The 15,441-nt window shown below is 38.6% G+C and overlaps 1 protein-coding gene and 1 long non-coding RNA gene across 2 annotated transcripts; both read left to right on the top strand.

Moving 5' to 3' along the window:
- Window positions 1–9,307, top strand: LOC112188312 (conserved oligomeric Golgi complex subunit 3). Its single transcript, XM_024327409.2, has 25 exons — window positions 1–198; window positions 381–464; window positions 551–664; window positions 746–790; window positions 872–946; window positions 1,059–1,154; window positions 1,303–1,380; window positions 2,211–2,296; window positions 2,456–2,522; window positions 2,626–2,688; window positions 2,808–2,909; window positions 3,217–3,321; window positions 3,419–3,511; window positions 3,962–4,050; window positions 4,348–4,571; window positions 5,174–5,256; window positions 5,660–5,773; window positions 5,865–5,897; window positions 6,068–6,154; window positions 6,241–6,303; window positions 6,511–6,627; window positions 6,875–6,967; window positions 7,587–7,709; window positions 7,895–7,995; window positions 8,080–9,307. The coding sequence occupies exons 1-25, from the start codon at window positions 124–126 to the stop codon at window positions 8,288–8,290; spliced, it is 2,421 nt and encodes an 806-aa protein (XP_024183177.1). The 5' UTR covers window positions 1–123; the 3' UTR covers window positions 8,291–9,307.
- A 585-nt stretch (window positions 9,308–9,892) lies between these two features.
- Window positions 9,893–12,484, top strand: LOC112188313. The gene is made up of 4 exons (XR_002931384.2): window positions 9,893–10,936; window positions 11,167–11,367; window positions 11,544–11,738; window positions 12,078–12,484. It is a non-coding gene; the product is annotated as an uncharacterized LOC112188313 (long non-coding RNA).
- The last annotated feature ends 2,957 nt before the right edge of the window (window positions 12,485–15,441 follow it).

Below are 15,441 nucleotides of genomic sequence, written 5' to 3'. Positions count from 1 at the left end.
TCAGCGAAAGAAGGAAAAAAAAGAAAAGAAACTCGAACAGAATAGCACACCCGCAAAATACAAAAGAAGCCTGGTCTGAACTGTGAATTGTGAAGAGTGGTGAAGAAGCTTGAAGATTCAACAATGGCGAGTAAGCCCGGCGTTCAGAGATCCGGAGCTATTTCCAAGGGCTACAACTTCGCATCTCACTGGGAACAGGTTTCTCTTCATCTTCATCTTCAATTTGGGAATACCTCATTTCCCTAAAATCAAATTCTCATGCTCTCTGAGTTTTGTACAATTCGTTTTACAATTATCAAGCTTCGTATCAGATCAGATCGGATCGGATCCTTTAGATATATGAGTTTGATGTAGTCCTATATCTTCGCTTGACTCTGCAGAACGCGCCGTTAACGGAGCAGCAACAAGCGGCGATTGCAAACCTCTCTCACGCCGTCGCAGAGCGACCGTTGCCGCCCAATTTGGTTAGAAATCACGCTACATTTCTCTGCCTCTTCGATTCATAAAACACTGTTTTATCACCAAATTGAACTTCGTTGGTGGAATTCAGGCACAAGATCGAATGTCGGAGCAGCAGAATGGCCTGTCAGTCTCCACCAAGGGCAGCTCTTTTGGCTTGGAACACTCTGCTGCTATGGAAGCCATTCTTGTCAATACGAATCAGGTGACCTTTTCGTCATCCACAGAGTTTTTGACAGTCGTGTGAGTTTTTGGACTGCAATGTGATTTGTTCTTCTGTCTGCAGTTCTATAAATGGTTTACGGATCTTGAATCGGCCTTGAAGTCCGAGGTTAGTACTTGATTCTTGCGGTGAAGCAGTAATGTAGTACAAAAGGAGCATGATAATGCACTGATTTTTGATTTGTTTTAGACAGAGGAGAAGTATCGCCACTATGTAGACACATTGATGGAGCGCATACAGATATGTGATGGTATCCTTCAGCAGGTAGTCTCTCATTCTCTTCTGTTGTTGTGAAGTTCGAGAGGGATCATTTTCATTTTAGATTGTTTTGCTTATGGACATTGCTGGGCTCATTGCTGGGCTTCCTTGTATGCAGGTGGATGATACTCTAGACTTGTTTAATGAACTACAACTGCAGCACCAGGCAGTAGTAACAAAGACTAAAACTCTTCATGATGCGTGCGACCGACTGGTGCGGTTTGTTTTCCATTTTTTTCTTTTTTGAGTTTCACTTGACCTATTTGAAATTGTGATATGGCTGAACGATGATTTATGTAGCATATCTTTGTAGGATCTGTTGAAATGTCTAGACCTTGATCTGTACTCGTCTTGTTTTGTAGTTGATAGAAAAGCAACGACTGATTGAATTTTCAGAAGCACTCCGCAGTAAGCTCAACTACTTTGATGAATTGGAGAATGTAAAGTTTGAATGCTACCTTACCTAGAGATATAGTTTGTTCTATATAAGTTTATGCTTGTCTTTAACTTGTTCCCCTAGATTCTTCTTAGTTTGTGAACCTTGTATTTGTACCTTTGCAACAAGGTCAGTGGATGGTAGTAACTGCCAATAATTTAGAGAAAGACGAAAGTTTGAAGTTACTATCTGTTTCTTATTGACGGATTTGGTTGATTTTAGTCATGATGTATCAAATGTTTCTGTTTCTTCTGTCATTGACAGAAGTCTCTTCTACTTGCCCTTCAAATTCACTGTTTAAAAGTATAAAACTCATATAAATTTTTGGTTCTTCAGAAACAGTGGTTACTTAGTTAACATTTGTGATAGAAGCTGTGATTTTTTTTTTTTGGATATAATTAGGAATTTTCATAATGTTTGTGGTGATGCATGGATATTCTTTTGTTTTTGGTTTAACAATTTGATTTTATCATTCATTGAAGCTTTACAGTTTTCACAAATCTGTCTATGTCAGTTTCTCCTTAGTGTCACTTTCATTTTCGGGCATAACTTGTAGCCTTATAGGGTTGTTACAATATAAAGGGAATTAAATATAGTGAAGGTTTATGCCAAGCATCCTGTCTCTTTCTTCTTGTCTGGTTTAGTGATTGCAATCTTGCTTTTTTGCTTTGTTTGTACGTGTGAGAAAATAACATGATGTGCGGTGTTTTCATGTAATGTTGTGCACAGAGTTGACCATGTAAATATATACATATACGTATACGTACACACACACACATATATATATATATGTTAATCAACAGAGTTCATGTTTAAATGTTCAACTGTGTGCAGATTGCTACAAATTTTTATTCTCCAAACATGAATGTTCTAAATGAGAACTTTCTCCCTCTGCTCAAACGACTTGATGATTGCATATCGTAAGTGGCATACCTTCAACGGAATGCAGTTCTATGCTTCAGACACTACTATGTTAAAATCTTTCCGTGTGCATCGATGCCAGGAAACAGTGAGCAGTAATAAAAATGATCTATTGAGATTGGAACTTGTTGTTTTCAACTGATTTCTGTCCATTTTAGGTATGTTGAAAGCAATCCGCAATATGCCGAATCCAGTGTTTACCTACTCAAATTTCGCCAACTGCAGGTATAATTTTCAGACCATTGATTAAGTGAATGGTACAGCATGGAGAATTATTGTCGTGGTATTTTTGGCTCTCGGTGATATATAATTCATGTGTTTTGGACAGTCTCGAGCCTTGGGCATGATTCGTTCACATGTACTTGCAATTCTTACAGGTGCTTCTTCTCAGGTAAAGTCTTATTGTTGAATTGAATTGTTGTGTTAATGTTTGTCTATAGTAAACTTCCGTGTTTACATGGATTAATACTTTTGGTATGTCTTTGTATTATGGCCACTGTTTTGCATCAGGTACAGGCAGCTATCAGAAGCAGTGGTGGCAGCAAAGCTTCTGTTTCTGAGGGTGTAGAAGCATCTGTTATATATGTCCGTTTCAAGGCAGTAGCAAGTGAGGTAATAGTAGCCTTTATTGGCTTGCAGTGATGCTACTGTATCATCTATTATTTTGAAAGTGTGATTACTGTAGTTAAGTGGTCACGGCGTGAAAGGCTGAAAGTGTGATTGGCTTGCAGTGATGCTACTGTATCATCTATTATTTTGAAAGTGTGATTACTGTAGTTAAGTGGTCATGGCGTGAAAGGCTGATAGCTTGATCAACCTAGCAAACATTTGTGCACTAATATTTGATGGAATTGCAATTGTGTGCTTTAATTTACAGAATCTTTTAAGTCTCGATGTGTAACAATTATGGTCTCCGCAGCTTAAACCAGTGCTGGAGGAAATTGAAAGCAGAGCATCAAGGAAAGAATATACTCAGATCCCTGCAAAATGTCACAAGCTATACTGCGAACAACGCCTTTCCTTGGTAAGCTGATGATTGGTTGTTTACCATACAAGTTTATTTCTTCATTTCATATGGGCAGTTCACAATTATCATAAACCTTTTTATATGTATCATCCAGGTAAGAGGTATAGTACATCAAAGAATATCTGAATTCGCCAAGAAAGAGGCGTTGCCATCATTGACTAGATCTGGATGTGCATATCTAATGCAGGTAATATTATGTGTGTGTGTGTGTGTGTTATATTGTATAGTTATTTATAAGGATATTCATAGAAGAGATATTCCTTTAGAAAAATGGTAGGATCATGCATGGTTTTGGATTAACAATAATGTGAAGATGTCATGGTATGAACCCTATCCTGTTTAAATACTGCAGAAGAGCAAACATAGCTCTGATGTATGATGTAGTATGACGTGCTAATTACTGTCATAATTGAAAGTTATGGTACATAGATATATTTAGTATTCCATCAGGTCAAACTGGGTACAATTCAGCAATGTTGGGATTCCAGGTCACAGCTGATGGGATTTTTCCTTCTGTTGTTATAATTTCTTTTCTATTTTCTCTTTGATTATATCTAGGTGCTTTTTCTTCATTCCATTTTTTTTTTCAGAATGTAAATAAAGTTTCAATTGTAATTGACACCTGTATTAATTGCAGGTCTGTCAGCTTGAGCACCAACTTTTTGACCACTTTTTCCCATCTTCCGCAGAGGACGTTTCAAGTTTGGCTCCATTGATAGATCCTCTGTAGGTCTCCTATCCTTTTTCACTTTTCGTTCTCTTGTCTATTGTTTTGCTTTCTTGAGAGATTGGCAATTAGTAGTTGGGTTACAGCATAAGAAAAATATGACAATTCTGTAACCACTATTTGACATGAGAATAATCAGTATTGATGTAAATGTCAGTACTTATGGTAAGGGGCTACCTTTGAGTACCATTTTTCTGTCAAATACCCACATAACACAGCATATTGGAGGTTGTTGGTTGGTTTAGTTATGCACAGTTTAAACTACATAATAACTTTATGGCGATAACTTCATGCAGGTCTACATATTTATACGACACACTACGGCCAAAGCTTATTCATGAAACAAATATTGATTCTCTTTGCGAACTTGTTGATATATTGAAAGTTGAAGTCCTAGGTGAACAGTTAAGTCGGCGGAGTGAATCATTAGCTGGCCTACGTCCTACACTGGAGAGAATTCTTGCTGATGTTCACGAGAGGTTGACTTTCCGTGCTCGAACCTGTATTCGTGATGAGGTGAGTATTTATTTCCAAGGGTTTGTAATCCTCATTAAAAAAAAAAATTTCTTCTTGAGTTTAGATGCCAATTTTTAAGTGGTTACTTTGTATGGTATCACAAACATTGAAACATGTAAAGTAAACATATTATTGAATTGTTTTCTATTGTTTCTTTGATTCTTTTAAATGTTCTATCTCAGTTCATTTTATAAATCTTCTTGGATATCTTTTATTCAAAGGTGTTATACCTTTGACATCCTTATTGAAACGTTGGAGGGTATCACTCAATGCTGAGAAAGCAAGTGGATAATGGGATTTGATAATTTAGAATGTGAAATGAACGGATATCATTTGGTTTAAATAATAATGGAACCTGTTGTTATATGATCTTTTGTCTTTGTTGTTTTATGTTTCTAATTAATCAGTTTATAAGTACCTTAAAGTTAGTCATGAGAGATGAGATTGCAAAAAGCTCTTTTTTATTTTTAAGTAATCACATTTACTTAGTTTTCTACCACCGTGGCTTGGATAAGGGAAATTGTATAGGTCTTCGTCTTTGTTTCCTGTTAAACTCTCTTTTATTTTTTCCCTTTTTAAGCTTTCTCTTGCTTCTTTTTCTGATAGCAAATTATTTACCCTTGGACGAAGATTTGGATTACCCTGCAAAGCTGGAAAAAGCTGCGACAGATGAACTTGAAACTACTTCTGTAAGTTTTCATCTTTATAACACCTGACATAAACCCTAAACCTGATGTATCTTGGTGTCAGATTTTCCTAGTCCATATTTAATAGGCTTATAGACATTGGCACATAATGACTCCTGGAGATACCAATTATTAACCAATTATTTTATTCATCTCTTAGTCAACATATCTGTTAATTATGTAGCGGTCCTCTAGGGAGTAGGGACATCTTTTCCCATGATTGTTACATAATTCCGGACATGTCATTTCTCATTACTTCATGACTTATTTGATGGTAGTAGGTGGCTAGTGGTTGCACTTCTGTAGCTGGCTGATTTTAATTTACTCACTTTTGTTACATATGTAGTAGTTACATTAATGCTTTCGTTCTTTTTTCTTAATATGTTGTTTTTCGTTCAAACTGCAGGATGATGAAAACCTCGTTTTTAAGACCTGGTATCCACCTCTAGAGAAAACACTATCTTGTCTGTCAAAGCTGTATCGCTGCTTAGAACCTGAAGTTTTCACTGGTTTAGCACAGGTATTGAAGCCTTTGCACAGCCACCATGTTAAACTTGTCTTAAATAATGCTATTTACAGATTTTGTTCAACATTTTTTTTTCTTCTATCAGGAAGTTGTCGAAGTTTGTTCAATATCTATTCAGGTGAGTAGTTAAATATACAATGTCATATGGAGTTCTTATGAAATTCTCTGCATAATTATATTTATCCTTGTTTAAGGGGATGTTGGGATTTAGTTAGAGTAGCCTTTATGTAACCCGCCAGTAACATGTGGCTGTCTTTTGTGCCTTGTTTTTGTGTTCCCCTTTACCAGAAAGCTAGTAAACTCATTGCAAAGAGATCATGGCCAATGGATGGTCAGCTCTTCGTCATAAAGCATCTTCTTATCTTAAGGGAGAAGGTTATCCGTCCTCTCTGCTGCTGTATATACTAAGGCAGTTATATGATTAAATTACTTATTATAACACATGTATTTTGTCTTCCCAGATTGCACCTTTCGATATTGAGTTTTCTGTTACACACAAGGAGCTTGATTTCTCGCACTTGCTGGTTAGTTGTTCTAGAATTCTTGAGCGTTAATTGTTCTGAATCTATTTAAACTATTTTAATTATAAATTTTTTGCACTATAAAAAAGAATCAAATGGAAACCTGTACCATACATATGAACTAAATTTTTTTTATCAATGTATATCCTCCTGGTCTTAAATGCAATGATGTAATGGAAATCTTAATTACTTTTGTATCTCATCCTCCAGGAGCATCTACGGCGGATTCTTAGAGGTCAAGCCTCTCTATTTGACTGGTCCAGGACAACTTCACTGGCAAGAACCTTATCTCCCCGTGTTTTGGAAAGTCAAATAGATGCCAAGAAGGTATGTCAGTTTGCCTTTTTAGTCAAGAATTTGCAATACAGCATATACTTTGGGAACATTTATATGCCCCTTCGCCTTATGTTATGTTTGATAATTATAATTACAGTGCCAACCTTTTCTATTAGATATTAGGATATGCGAGCAAGGTTTTGCTTATGTTACTGTCACTTTGATTTATTTTCTGGCAAGGGTTTTATAAATTTAACCTGATTGGTTAGTACTTCAATTCATCTCTATTTACTTGCAGGAACTGGAGAAAAGCCTAAAAGCCACTTGTGAGGAGTTCATTGTGTCGGTCACTAAGCTAGTTGTGGATCCTATGCTTTCATTTGTTACCAAGGTTTGTCTTTTTTCCGTGCAAAAAGATGGCTGAACAACTTTGTAATGTATTTTGGAGAAACTGAGACCAGGTTTATACTAAACCACAAATTTTAGAACAAAATTGTCTAAACTCAGTGGGAGACATGAGAAGAATTCATGCACTATTACATTAGAATCCCACATATCTAACCTTGCATCTCTTTGATCCTATATCTGAATGCTTCTTGTACCTTCAAAACAATTTCATTTAAACATGCTAGCAGTCTGTACTTGAAAATTCCCAACCCTTCTCAAAAAGAAATTTTACTTGTGAACTCCGAAGGTTCCTCGGATGAATCCTGCCTGCACTTGGGTTGGGTGGCCTTTTGGGATGAGAGAGGGCTACCCCTGGGCCTCCAACTGGACTAATACACTTTGTACAAGCATACAAATGAATGCTTTATTTGTATGCTCGTATGGCATAATATTGGGGTTCTTAGGATAACATCCTGCCTTCACTTTGGTTCGTTGGTTTTAGGGGATGAGAGAGGGATACCTCCTGTCCTCCATTTGAATGAATGCAACATCATACAAGCATTTTCTACATGTCCATTTGAGAAGTTGGCTAAAGTTTAAGGTCTTCTTGTGCTTTTCTATAGGTCACAGCTGTGAAAGTTGCAATGTCAGGCAGCCAGAATCAAAAGGTAGAGTTGGTTATGGCTAAACCACTCAAAGATCAAGCTTTTGCAACTCCAGATAAAGTAGCTGAACTTGTTCAAAAGGTATGCATTCATATTAATTTCTCCGTTTCTTTTACTTATGGGGACTACTGTGTTGGTGGAGGCTACCTGATGTTTGTCTGCTATATATTTCTTGTTTCACATAAAAAATATTGATATTGTTTGAGATGTCGGAATTCTCATAACTAATGTAACATGAGCTGATCCCTACCATATATCTGGAACAGGTAACCACTGCTATTCACCAAGAGTTACCAATGGTAACGAGGAAAATGAAGCTTTATCTGCAGAACTCATCAACACGGGCAATTCTATTCAAACCAATACAGTAAGTACAAATTTGCATGTACAAAATGCAGTTTTCTGGTTTTCAATATACAATCTTAACGTCTTTTTTACCTTTTTTATTCAGGACAAATATTATGGAAGCCCATGTACAAGTACAGTCCCTGCTAAAGGCTGAGTATTCACCTGAAGAAATACAAGAAATGATAAAGATGCCGTCTATTTGGAAGTGGGGGAGATACAAGGAGGAGAGCTGGGGGTGCATTCTTATCCCAAATTGCAGTGAATTTTCCACAACTATTTGGAAGGCTTCTACTACCAAGTTTGGTGGGATATGACTAAACAACATCATCATTTTTCTCGTTTTCTTTGGTTCAATGATGAAGTGACACGTGTCCTTTAGGTATCCCCCCCCCCCTTTTCTGTCCTGACTTCTGAATAAGCATCATCTTCATCCTCCTTTGTGTTTTTCTATTCTGTTCTGAATATCAGTCACTTGCCTCTTTTCGTGATCGATCTAAATAATGAGGCCCCAGGTCTTTGATGATATATCAGGTAAGCAATACTCTATCAATTTCAATTTGTACCAAAGTTTTAAAATTTCTTGCTGTGATTTCAGATCGAAGAAAAGTTGAACACGACAAGAATTTATCTTCTTGGGTTTGTTATTCATCGAGTTTCAATTACAATTTCTCAGAACCCTAATCCCCAATTTCCATCCTCCTTCATAAAGCTTCATACTTTCTCTCGATCCCTGTAATTGAAACTCATCTCTTAGATCCCTAATCCCCAATTTCCATCCTCCTCCATAAAGCTTCATACTCTCTCAATCCCTGTAATTGAAACTCATCTCTCAGATCCCTAATCCCCAATTTCCATCCTCCTTAATAAAGCTTCATGCTTTCTCTCAATCCATGTTTCCCAAATCCAGGCCTCCTCCTCCTTAATAAAGCTTCATGCTTTCTCTCAATCCATGTTTCCCAAATCCAGGCCTTCTCCTCCTTAATATAGCTTCATGGTTGCTCTCAGTCCATGTTTCCCAAATCCAGGCCTACTCCTCCTCCTTTGTTCATCTGTAATTGAATTTGAAACTCAACTCTGAGATCCCTAATCCCCCAATTTTCATCCTCTCCAATAAAGCTTCATACTTGCTCTCCTTCTCAATAGATATTCAAAATTTGAGACCTCAATCCTTATTTCCAATAAAGCTTCAAACTTTTCCTCAATCCATAGTCCCCAAATCTAGGCCTCGTCAATAAACATTCAAAAATAGAGTTTAATGTTTGCTCTGAAAAAAAAAAAATTAATTAACAAAGCTCTGGGATCTTCAGTCTTCAGACACCATCGTTACTTCAGTCTTCAGGCTCCTTCGTTACTTCAGCTTCAGACTCCGTCGTTACCTTCTGGACCATCGACATTATCATTATCAACAATTGACAAGTCAATTGGATCATCGAAGAGGAAATAGTTATGTACCTGTTGCTGAATAAATGGAATCAGTGCTTGCTGCAGCTCTGGAGGCAGCGAGGAGGCAAGAGCCGGGCTGGTTGAAGAGGAGTCTGCTGAATGAATGCTTGCTGTTCTGGTGGAGGCAGTGAGGAGGAGAGGGCGGGGCCGGTTGAAGTCTGCCGAATGAATGCTTGTTGTTCTGGTGGAGGTAGCGAGGAGGGGAGAACTGAAGTCTGCTGAATGAATGCTTGCTGTTCTGGTGGAGGCAGCGAGGAGGGGAGAGCCTGGCCGGTTGAAGTCTGCCGAATGAATGCTTGCTGTTCTGGTGGAGGCAGCGAGGAGGGGAGAGCCGGGCCGGTTGGAAGTCTGCTGAATGAATGCTTGCTGTTCTGGTGGAGGCAGCGAGGAGGGGAGAACCGGGCCTGTTGAAGTCTGCTGAATGAATGCTTGCTGTTCTGGTGGAGGCAGCGAGGAGGGGAGAGCCGGGCTGGTTGAAGTCTACTGTTCTGGTGGAGGCAGCGAGGAGGCAAGAGCCGGTTTTATAAATACTTGATAATGATTCTTGTTATTCAACCAAAGTTCACAATAATTCAAATCATCCTAGACAGTTTTAAGTTTGATCAAGTATAACACTATATGAAGTAATATGGTAACAAGTATACTTCTTTGCAGGCACTTATGGCTACAGTGAAGAGAAGAGTGAGCTGTACTTCTTTGGTCAAAAAACTCCGATGAGGAATTGGATTTCAGACTCTAAAAAAGAAGTAATCACAGGAGATACTAACTAGGTCATTGGATTCAAAAAAACATTTCCGCTATGCGCGCAATTGAGAATGCCAGCACAAATGGGTTTTAGACAGGTACACATTCGAAAGAGATACCGTGATGGCTGCAGTCTTTAAACTGTATGAGCTCAGCCGAGGCAAGAGTTACCATGGTCAGCAAACTTCTCTCACCTCCTCTACAACTGATCCGGCTCTTGCCTCCTCGCTGCATCCACCGGAACAGCAAGCATTCATTCAGCAGACTTCATTCTCAATTGCGCGCATAGCGGAAATGTTTTTTGAATCCAATGACCTAGTTAGTATCTCCTGTGATTACTTCTTTTTTAGAGTCTGAAATCCAATTCCTCATCGGAGTTTTTTGACCAAAGAAGTACAGCTCACTCTTCTCTTCACTGTAGCCATAAGTGCCTACAAAGAAGTATACTTGTTACCATATTACTTCATATAATGTTATACTTGATCAAACTTAAAACTGTCTAGGATGATTTGAATTATTGTGAACTTTTCCAGAATCATTATCAAGTATTTATAAAACCGGCTCTTGCCTCCTCGCTGCCTCCACCAGAACAGCAAGCATTCATTCAGCAGACTTCAACAGGCCCGGTTCTCCCCTCCTCGCTGCCTCCACAAGCAGCAAAGCATGACGTCGTGGATTGAACATGTACAAGAGGATGGTTAAATCTTCCTGTTGGTTTCTCCATGGAACAATAGATATACAAAGCAACCAACACATTGAGAAGTTACTCCCAGGTAAAATTCTGAATTTCATCTCAGCTTACTTGAGTTAATTGTCTTCCCACTCTAACCAGAATATTAGTTTACTGCTGTATGGTATCATAGATGGTAAACTACCAGTTCTTGTAAAGAGCTGGAGAGTTAAGATGTAACCGATTGCAATCAATATGCTGAATTTAACTTAATCATATTCCAATTGTTAGTTGCTTGATGATGTCATATGTAATGTTTGGCGGGATGGACAGGTATCTAGGCTGAATCCGGAGAGGTCCATACCCTTGGCTGTTCTCAAAGGAGCCAAAGGCCTGGCAATCCTAACCGTTGCTAAAGCTGGTGCACTACTTTCTTACAAACTTGGTACTGGTTTGGTGGTTTCTCGAAGGTCAGATGGATCATGGTCTGCTCCATCAACCATATGTTCTGTTGGCTTAGGATGGGGTGCACAGGTAAATTTGCAATCTTTACTTTGTAATATTCTATATCTTTTATTGGCCTTGATATGATTATTAAATTTTGGTTAGTATCCTCCTCTGCAGTAGGTAAGGAAATTCTTCATATTTCACCTAAATTTCCGACTTATTTCTATGAGGTGCTAATTTATGCATACTCTTTGTTTTTCCAGATTGGGGGTGAGCTCATGGACTTCATCATTGTCCTTCCTGATATAAAAGCTGTGAAAACCTTTTGTAGTCGCATGCATTTCTCTCTTGGTGCTGGTGTAGTGCTGCAGCAGGACCTATTGGTAGAGTGGTAGAAGCAGATATGCGTGCTGGAGACAGGGGTTCTGGAATGTGCTATACATACAGTTGTAGCAAAGGTATGATAACCCATTCAGACTCAAAAGACTTTCTAGCTATAAATTCTAGGATCATAAATTTCGTACACGTGTATGTCTTCATTTGTGTTGAGTACTAAACCTAAAATAAATATGCTTTACAAGTTAGAAGTGGCAAAGCCTGTACCACAGTATTGACATTTTCCATGCCAAATCTTGGGGTCTGGATGCTGTCAAGGCATGCATGAAAACTTGCCAGTTAGCCTTTCATTTCTGACTGCGCAAATCCCCCCTTTTGGACCGATGGTAGATGTGTTTTTCACATTTTCAGTGTTATGTCATTTGTTGAATGCTGTCCTCTGATGTTGCATGGTTTGGCAGGTGCATTTGTAGCAGTATCATTAGAAGGAAATGTTGTTGACACAAGGATGGATACAAATCTTCAATTTTATGGCGACCCTTACCTGACGACTAATGATATACTACTTGGGATCGGACAGTGGAAAGACCAAAGGCCGCGGAGCCCCTGTATGGGGCCCTTCAATCCCTCTACTCCAGTCTACAGTCCTAGATAATTCAGTTGCTTCTGAACGACTAGTTGGTCAAGTAATAAATTGGCTTAAGAATTCCGATCTTCATTTGTTGCCCTTGTTTGCAATTGTATATAAGAAATTTATAGGCATTTGTTTATACGTCTGGTCATTACCGCTTTACCCTCCCCCTATTGTGAATTCACTTGGAACTGCTCTTGTATATAAGCAAAAAAATTTGTATTTACTTCGGCCTGAGTTCTGTGTTGGCTTTATGCTTTGTGCATTGATGGCACGATTAGCCTTCCTGGTGTAAGTAGAAATCTTCATTAAGGATAGCAGTTCAGGTTTCAAGAGTTCAAAACTTTAAATTGAATCGGGTAGGACATTAGACATTCACAGGTTAACTCTTTAACAACTTCTCCCAATCCTTGTTGACTGCGCTAAAATTAAGCAACCTCCCAAGGCTAGAGATGAGACGAGACAAATTCCACTCATTCACAACTCTAAACTTTTCTTAGGTTTTCATAATCAAGGGCCAATTTCAGTAGAAAACCGAGGGGTAATTTGGTAATTCAAAGCTGTCGAAGAATCCTGATTGACCAAGGAAGCTACAAAGATATACATTGCATATCTTCCGCTGATTCTCCATATCTAATTACTATTGCTTTCCGAGAAGGTTACTGAGTTACTCTGCAATTAGGGTTTTCATGATCTGGCATCAATCATGATGAAGAACTATCACCAGATGAAAAAGGGTGCAGAACGACTCAAGGAAATCGGTGCCGAACTGCGTAGCCTCAATTCCATCTTACGTAAACTCTCACTAAGCCGGAAAATAACCAAGTCTCCATCGCCGTCTCAGCCTCTGATGTTGGAGAATCAACCCCATCATCATCACACCGTTGATCACGATCACGATCACATGAACCCCCCAATCATCTCCAATGGACAATCTTCCACTAGTACTAGTTTTGATACTCCTAGGAGAACTTTCATATGTGGTTTGTGTCTCAAGCCTATTCAACTCGAAGACTCATTCGACTTCAAGGGCTGTCCCCATTTTTATTGTACTCCATGCATTGTGAACTTTGTAGTCTCCAAGCTCCAAGACAATGCCGATTGGTCTCTGCAATGCCCTGTGCCAACCTGCACCGGAACACTAGACCCTGATTACTGCCGGCCAATCCTTCCGAGTCAGGCTTTTGATTCGTGGATGAATGCATATTGTGTGATCAGATCGAGCAATCTTCTTATGGTGCCGAAAGCAGTAATAGTGGTACTACTATTACATGTGATTTTTGTGTTGAGGAAAAGCATCTGAGTGACTCGTTTAGTGTCAAAGATTGCAGCCATTTTTACTGCCACCAATGCCTCGGCAATTTTGTCGTGTCAAAGCTGGAGGACAATGTGACCTCCATTCTGTGCCCCGATCAAGCCGGGCTGCAGAGGAGTGCTAGACCTGCACTCCGTATTGTCAGTCAATTCTCCCGAAAGATTTTCTTGATTGGTGGGGGAAGGCCTTGTGTGAAAATGTGATTTTGGGGTCGGAGAACAATGACAAGTATTTCTACTGTCCCTTCAAGGATTGCTCGGCACTGCTGGTTGTTGATGATCCGGAGGATGAGCATGATATATACAAGTCTTAGTGTCCTCATTGCAAGAGAGAGGTTTGCTTGAATTGCAAGGTTCCTTGGCATACGGAGTTCAACTGCGACAAGTTTCAGTAATTGAGAGACTACTATGTTGAGATGGTGAAGGAGCTAGCCAAGAAAAAGAAGTGGAGGAAGTGCCCAAAATGCAACTACTATGTTGAGAAAAAAGATGGGTGCACTTACATTAAATGCAGGTTATGATCTAAATCCCTAAACTCTCTAGCTTTAATTTCCTTTGTTTAGTTCCCCATTGCTTTGGAAATTGAAATCCCTAATTTTACATATTCTTCATCGATGATCGAAGTTAATCACTACTATTAAATATTAATGATGGATTAAGTTTGAACTGTTGCAGGTGTAGGCATGCTTTCTGTTACAACTGTGGAATAGCAGCTGCCGCTGATGGTACACATACATATCATTGTCCAAGCTGTAAAAAGTAATACTCTTTGTTTAGGGGTAGATTGTTATGCTATTCGAAAGTGATCGTTTCTTGTTTTTGTGCCAAATGAAAACACTCAAAGAGCGTTAAGCAATTTCGTTTAACTTGGTTTTTGTTTTCAAGAATAACCTAATTTTTTTCTCATGAAACCATCCTTTTGCATTAGTCCTATAGGTTGATGCAGATGGTTAATTTGATTACAGAATAGAGGCTAGGGTAACCTATAGTTGTTATCAATTTCCTTTATGATTCAACACCAGAAGAGTACTATTGAACCACTGCAAATGGAACAGTCACCTTAACTGAGATCGATAAACAACACATATATAAGTGTGTATGTGTCTGTGTGCAGTAGTCGTCTCAATATAGATCCTAGTTTCCAATCCAAGTCTTACATACACTCATCCACAAAAGTTAGATGCAATTCGAAAACATGCTTTACCTAAAATTCCAACACAGTTTTATTTTTTTCCGCTTTCGATCAATGCTACCGTCATCCAAAAACTTCACTACATAGTAATGACAGTATGAAGCAATTTACCAGCAACCTAGGGAAATTCTATCATTGATAATATGTACTGTACCTAATTGTTCTAGCACAACCTTAATTCATCTAATCTATTGAAGGTATGTCCATTGCGTTAGTTGTCAACTTCATCACTTCTCTATCTTAATGTTTGATCAACTACTGTGATTTGATTTACAATTACCCGCATCTTCCTCATATCATATTTTCGGTTGCTACTAGTTTTAGTTTAATCATGTTTGATGTGGTCTGCCCACTATAGGTCACACGCACGAGATGGTTTATTGGTTATTACTGACAGATAATTGATAATAGATTAGGAAGCAAGTACCTAGAACAATTAGGAAGCAAGTACCTCTATTCCAATTTAGAAAGGGAGTATTCATCAAGGAAGGCTAGGAACATTAGTTAATGGAAATCCATATCTTAGTGGGAATAAACCGAACAAGTGTTTATATAAAGGTCACTTTTAAGCCTGGAAAGATACATCAGACTAGCCTCAATCACAAGCCTCTCTCTTGCTTCTTTTTCGAGTTTTGCTGGAATTCATTGTTGTTTTAATCTTTGGCTTCAAGGATGGGTATTCTTAAGA

Source organism: Rosa chinensis, chromosome 2 (genome assembly GCF_002994745.2).
Source record: "Rosa chinensis cultivar Old Blush chromosome 2, RchiOBHm-V2, whole genome shotgun sequence".
Lineage (NCBI taxonomy): Eukaryota > Viridiplantae > Streptophyta > Magnoliopsida > Rosales > Rosaceae > Rosa > Rosa chinensis.
This window is presented reverse-complemented; position numbering and strand designations above follow the sequence as displayed.

Bases quoted from the DNA above. Each gene is read 5' to 3' on its own strand.
- LOC112188312 (XM_024327409.2), top strand. From the start codon at position 124: ATGGCGAGTAAGCCCGGCGTTCAGAGATCCGGAGCTATTTCCAAGGGC. The intron at 1,155-1,302 runs GTGCGGTTTGTT...CTTGTTTTGTAG, and splicing joins ATGATGCGTGCGACCGACTG to TTGATAGAAAAGCAACGACT. The intron at 5,257-5,659 runs GTAAGTTTTCAT...TTCAAACTGCAG, and splicing joins ATGAACTTGAAACTACTTCT to GATGATGAAAACCTCGTTTT.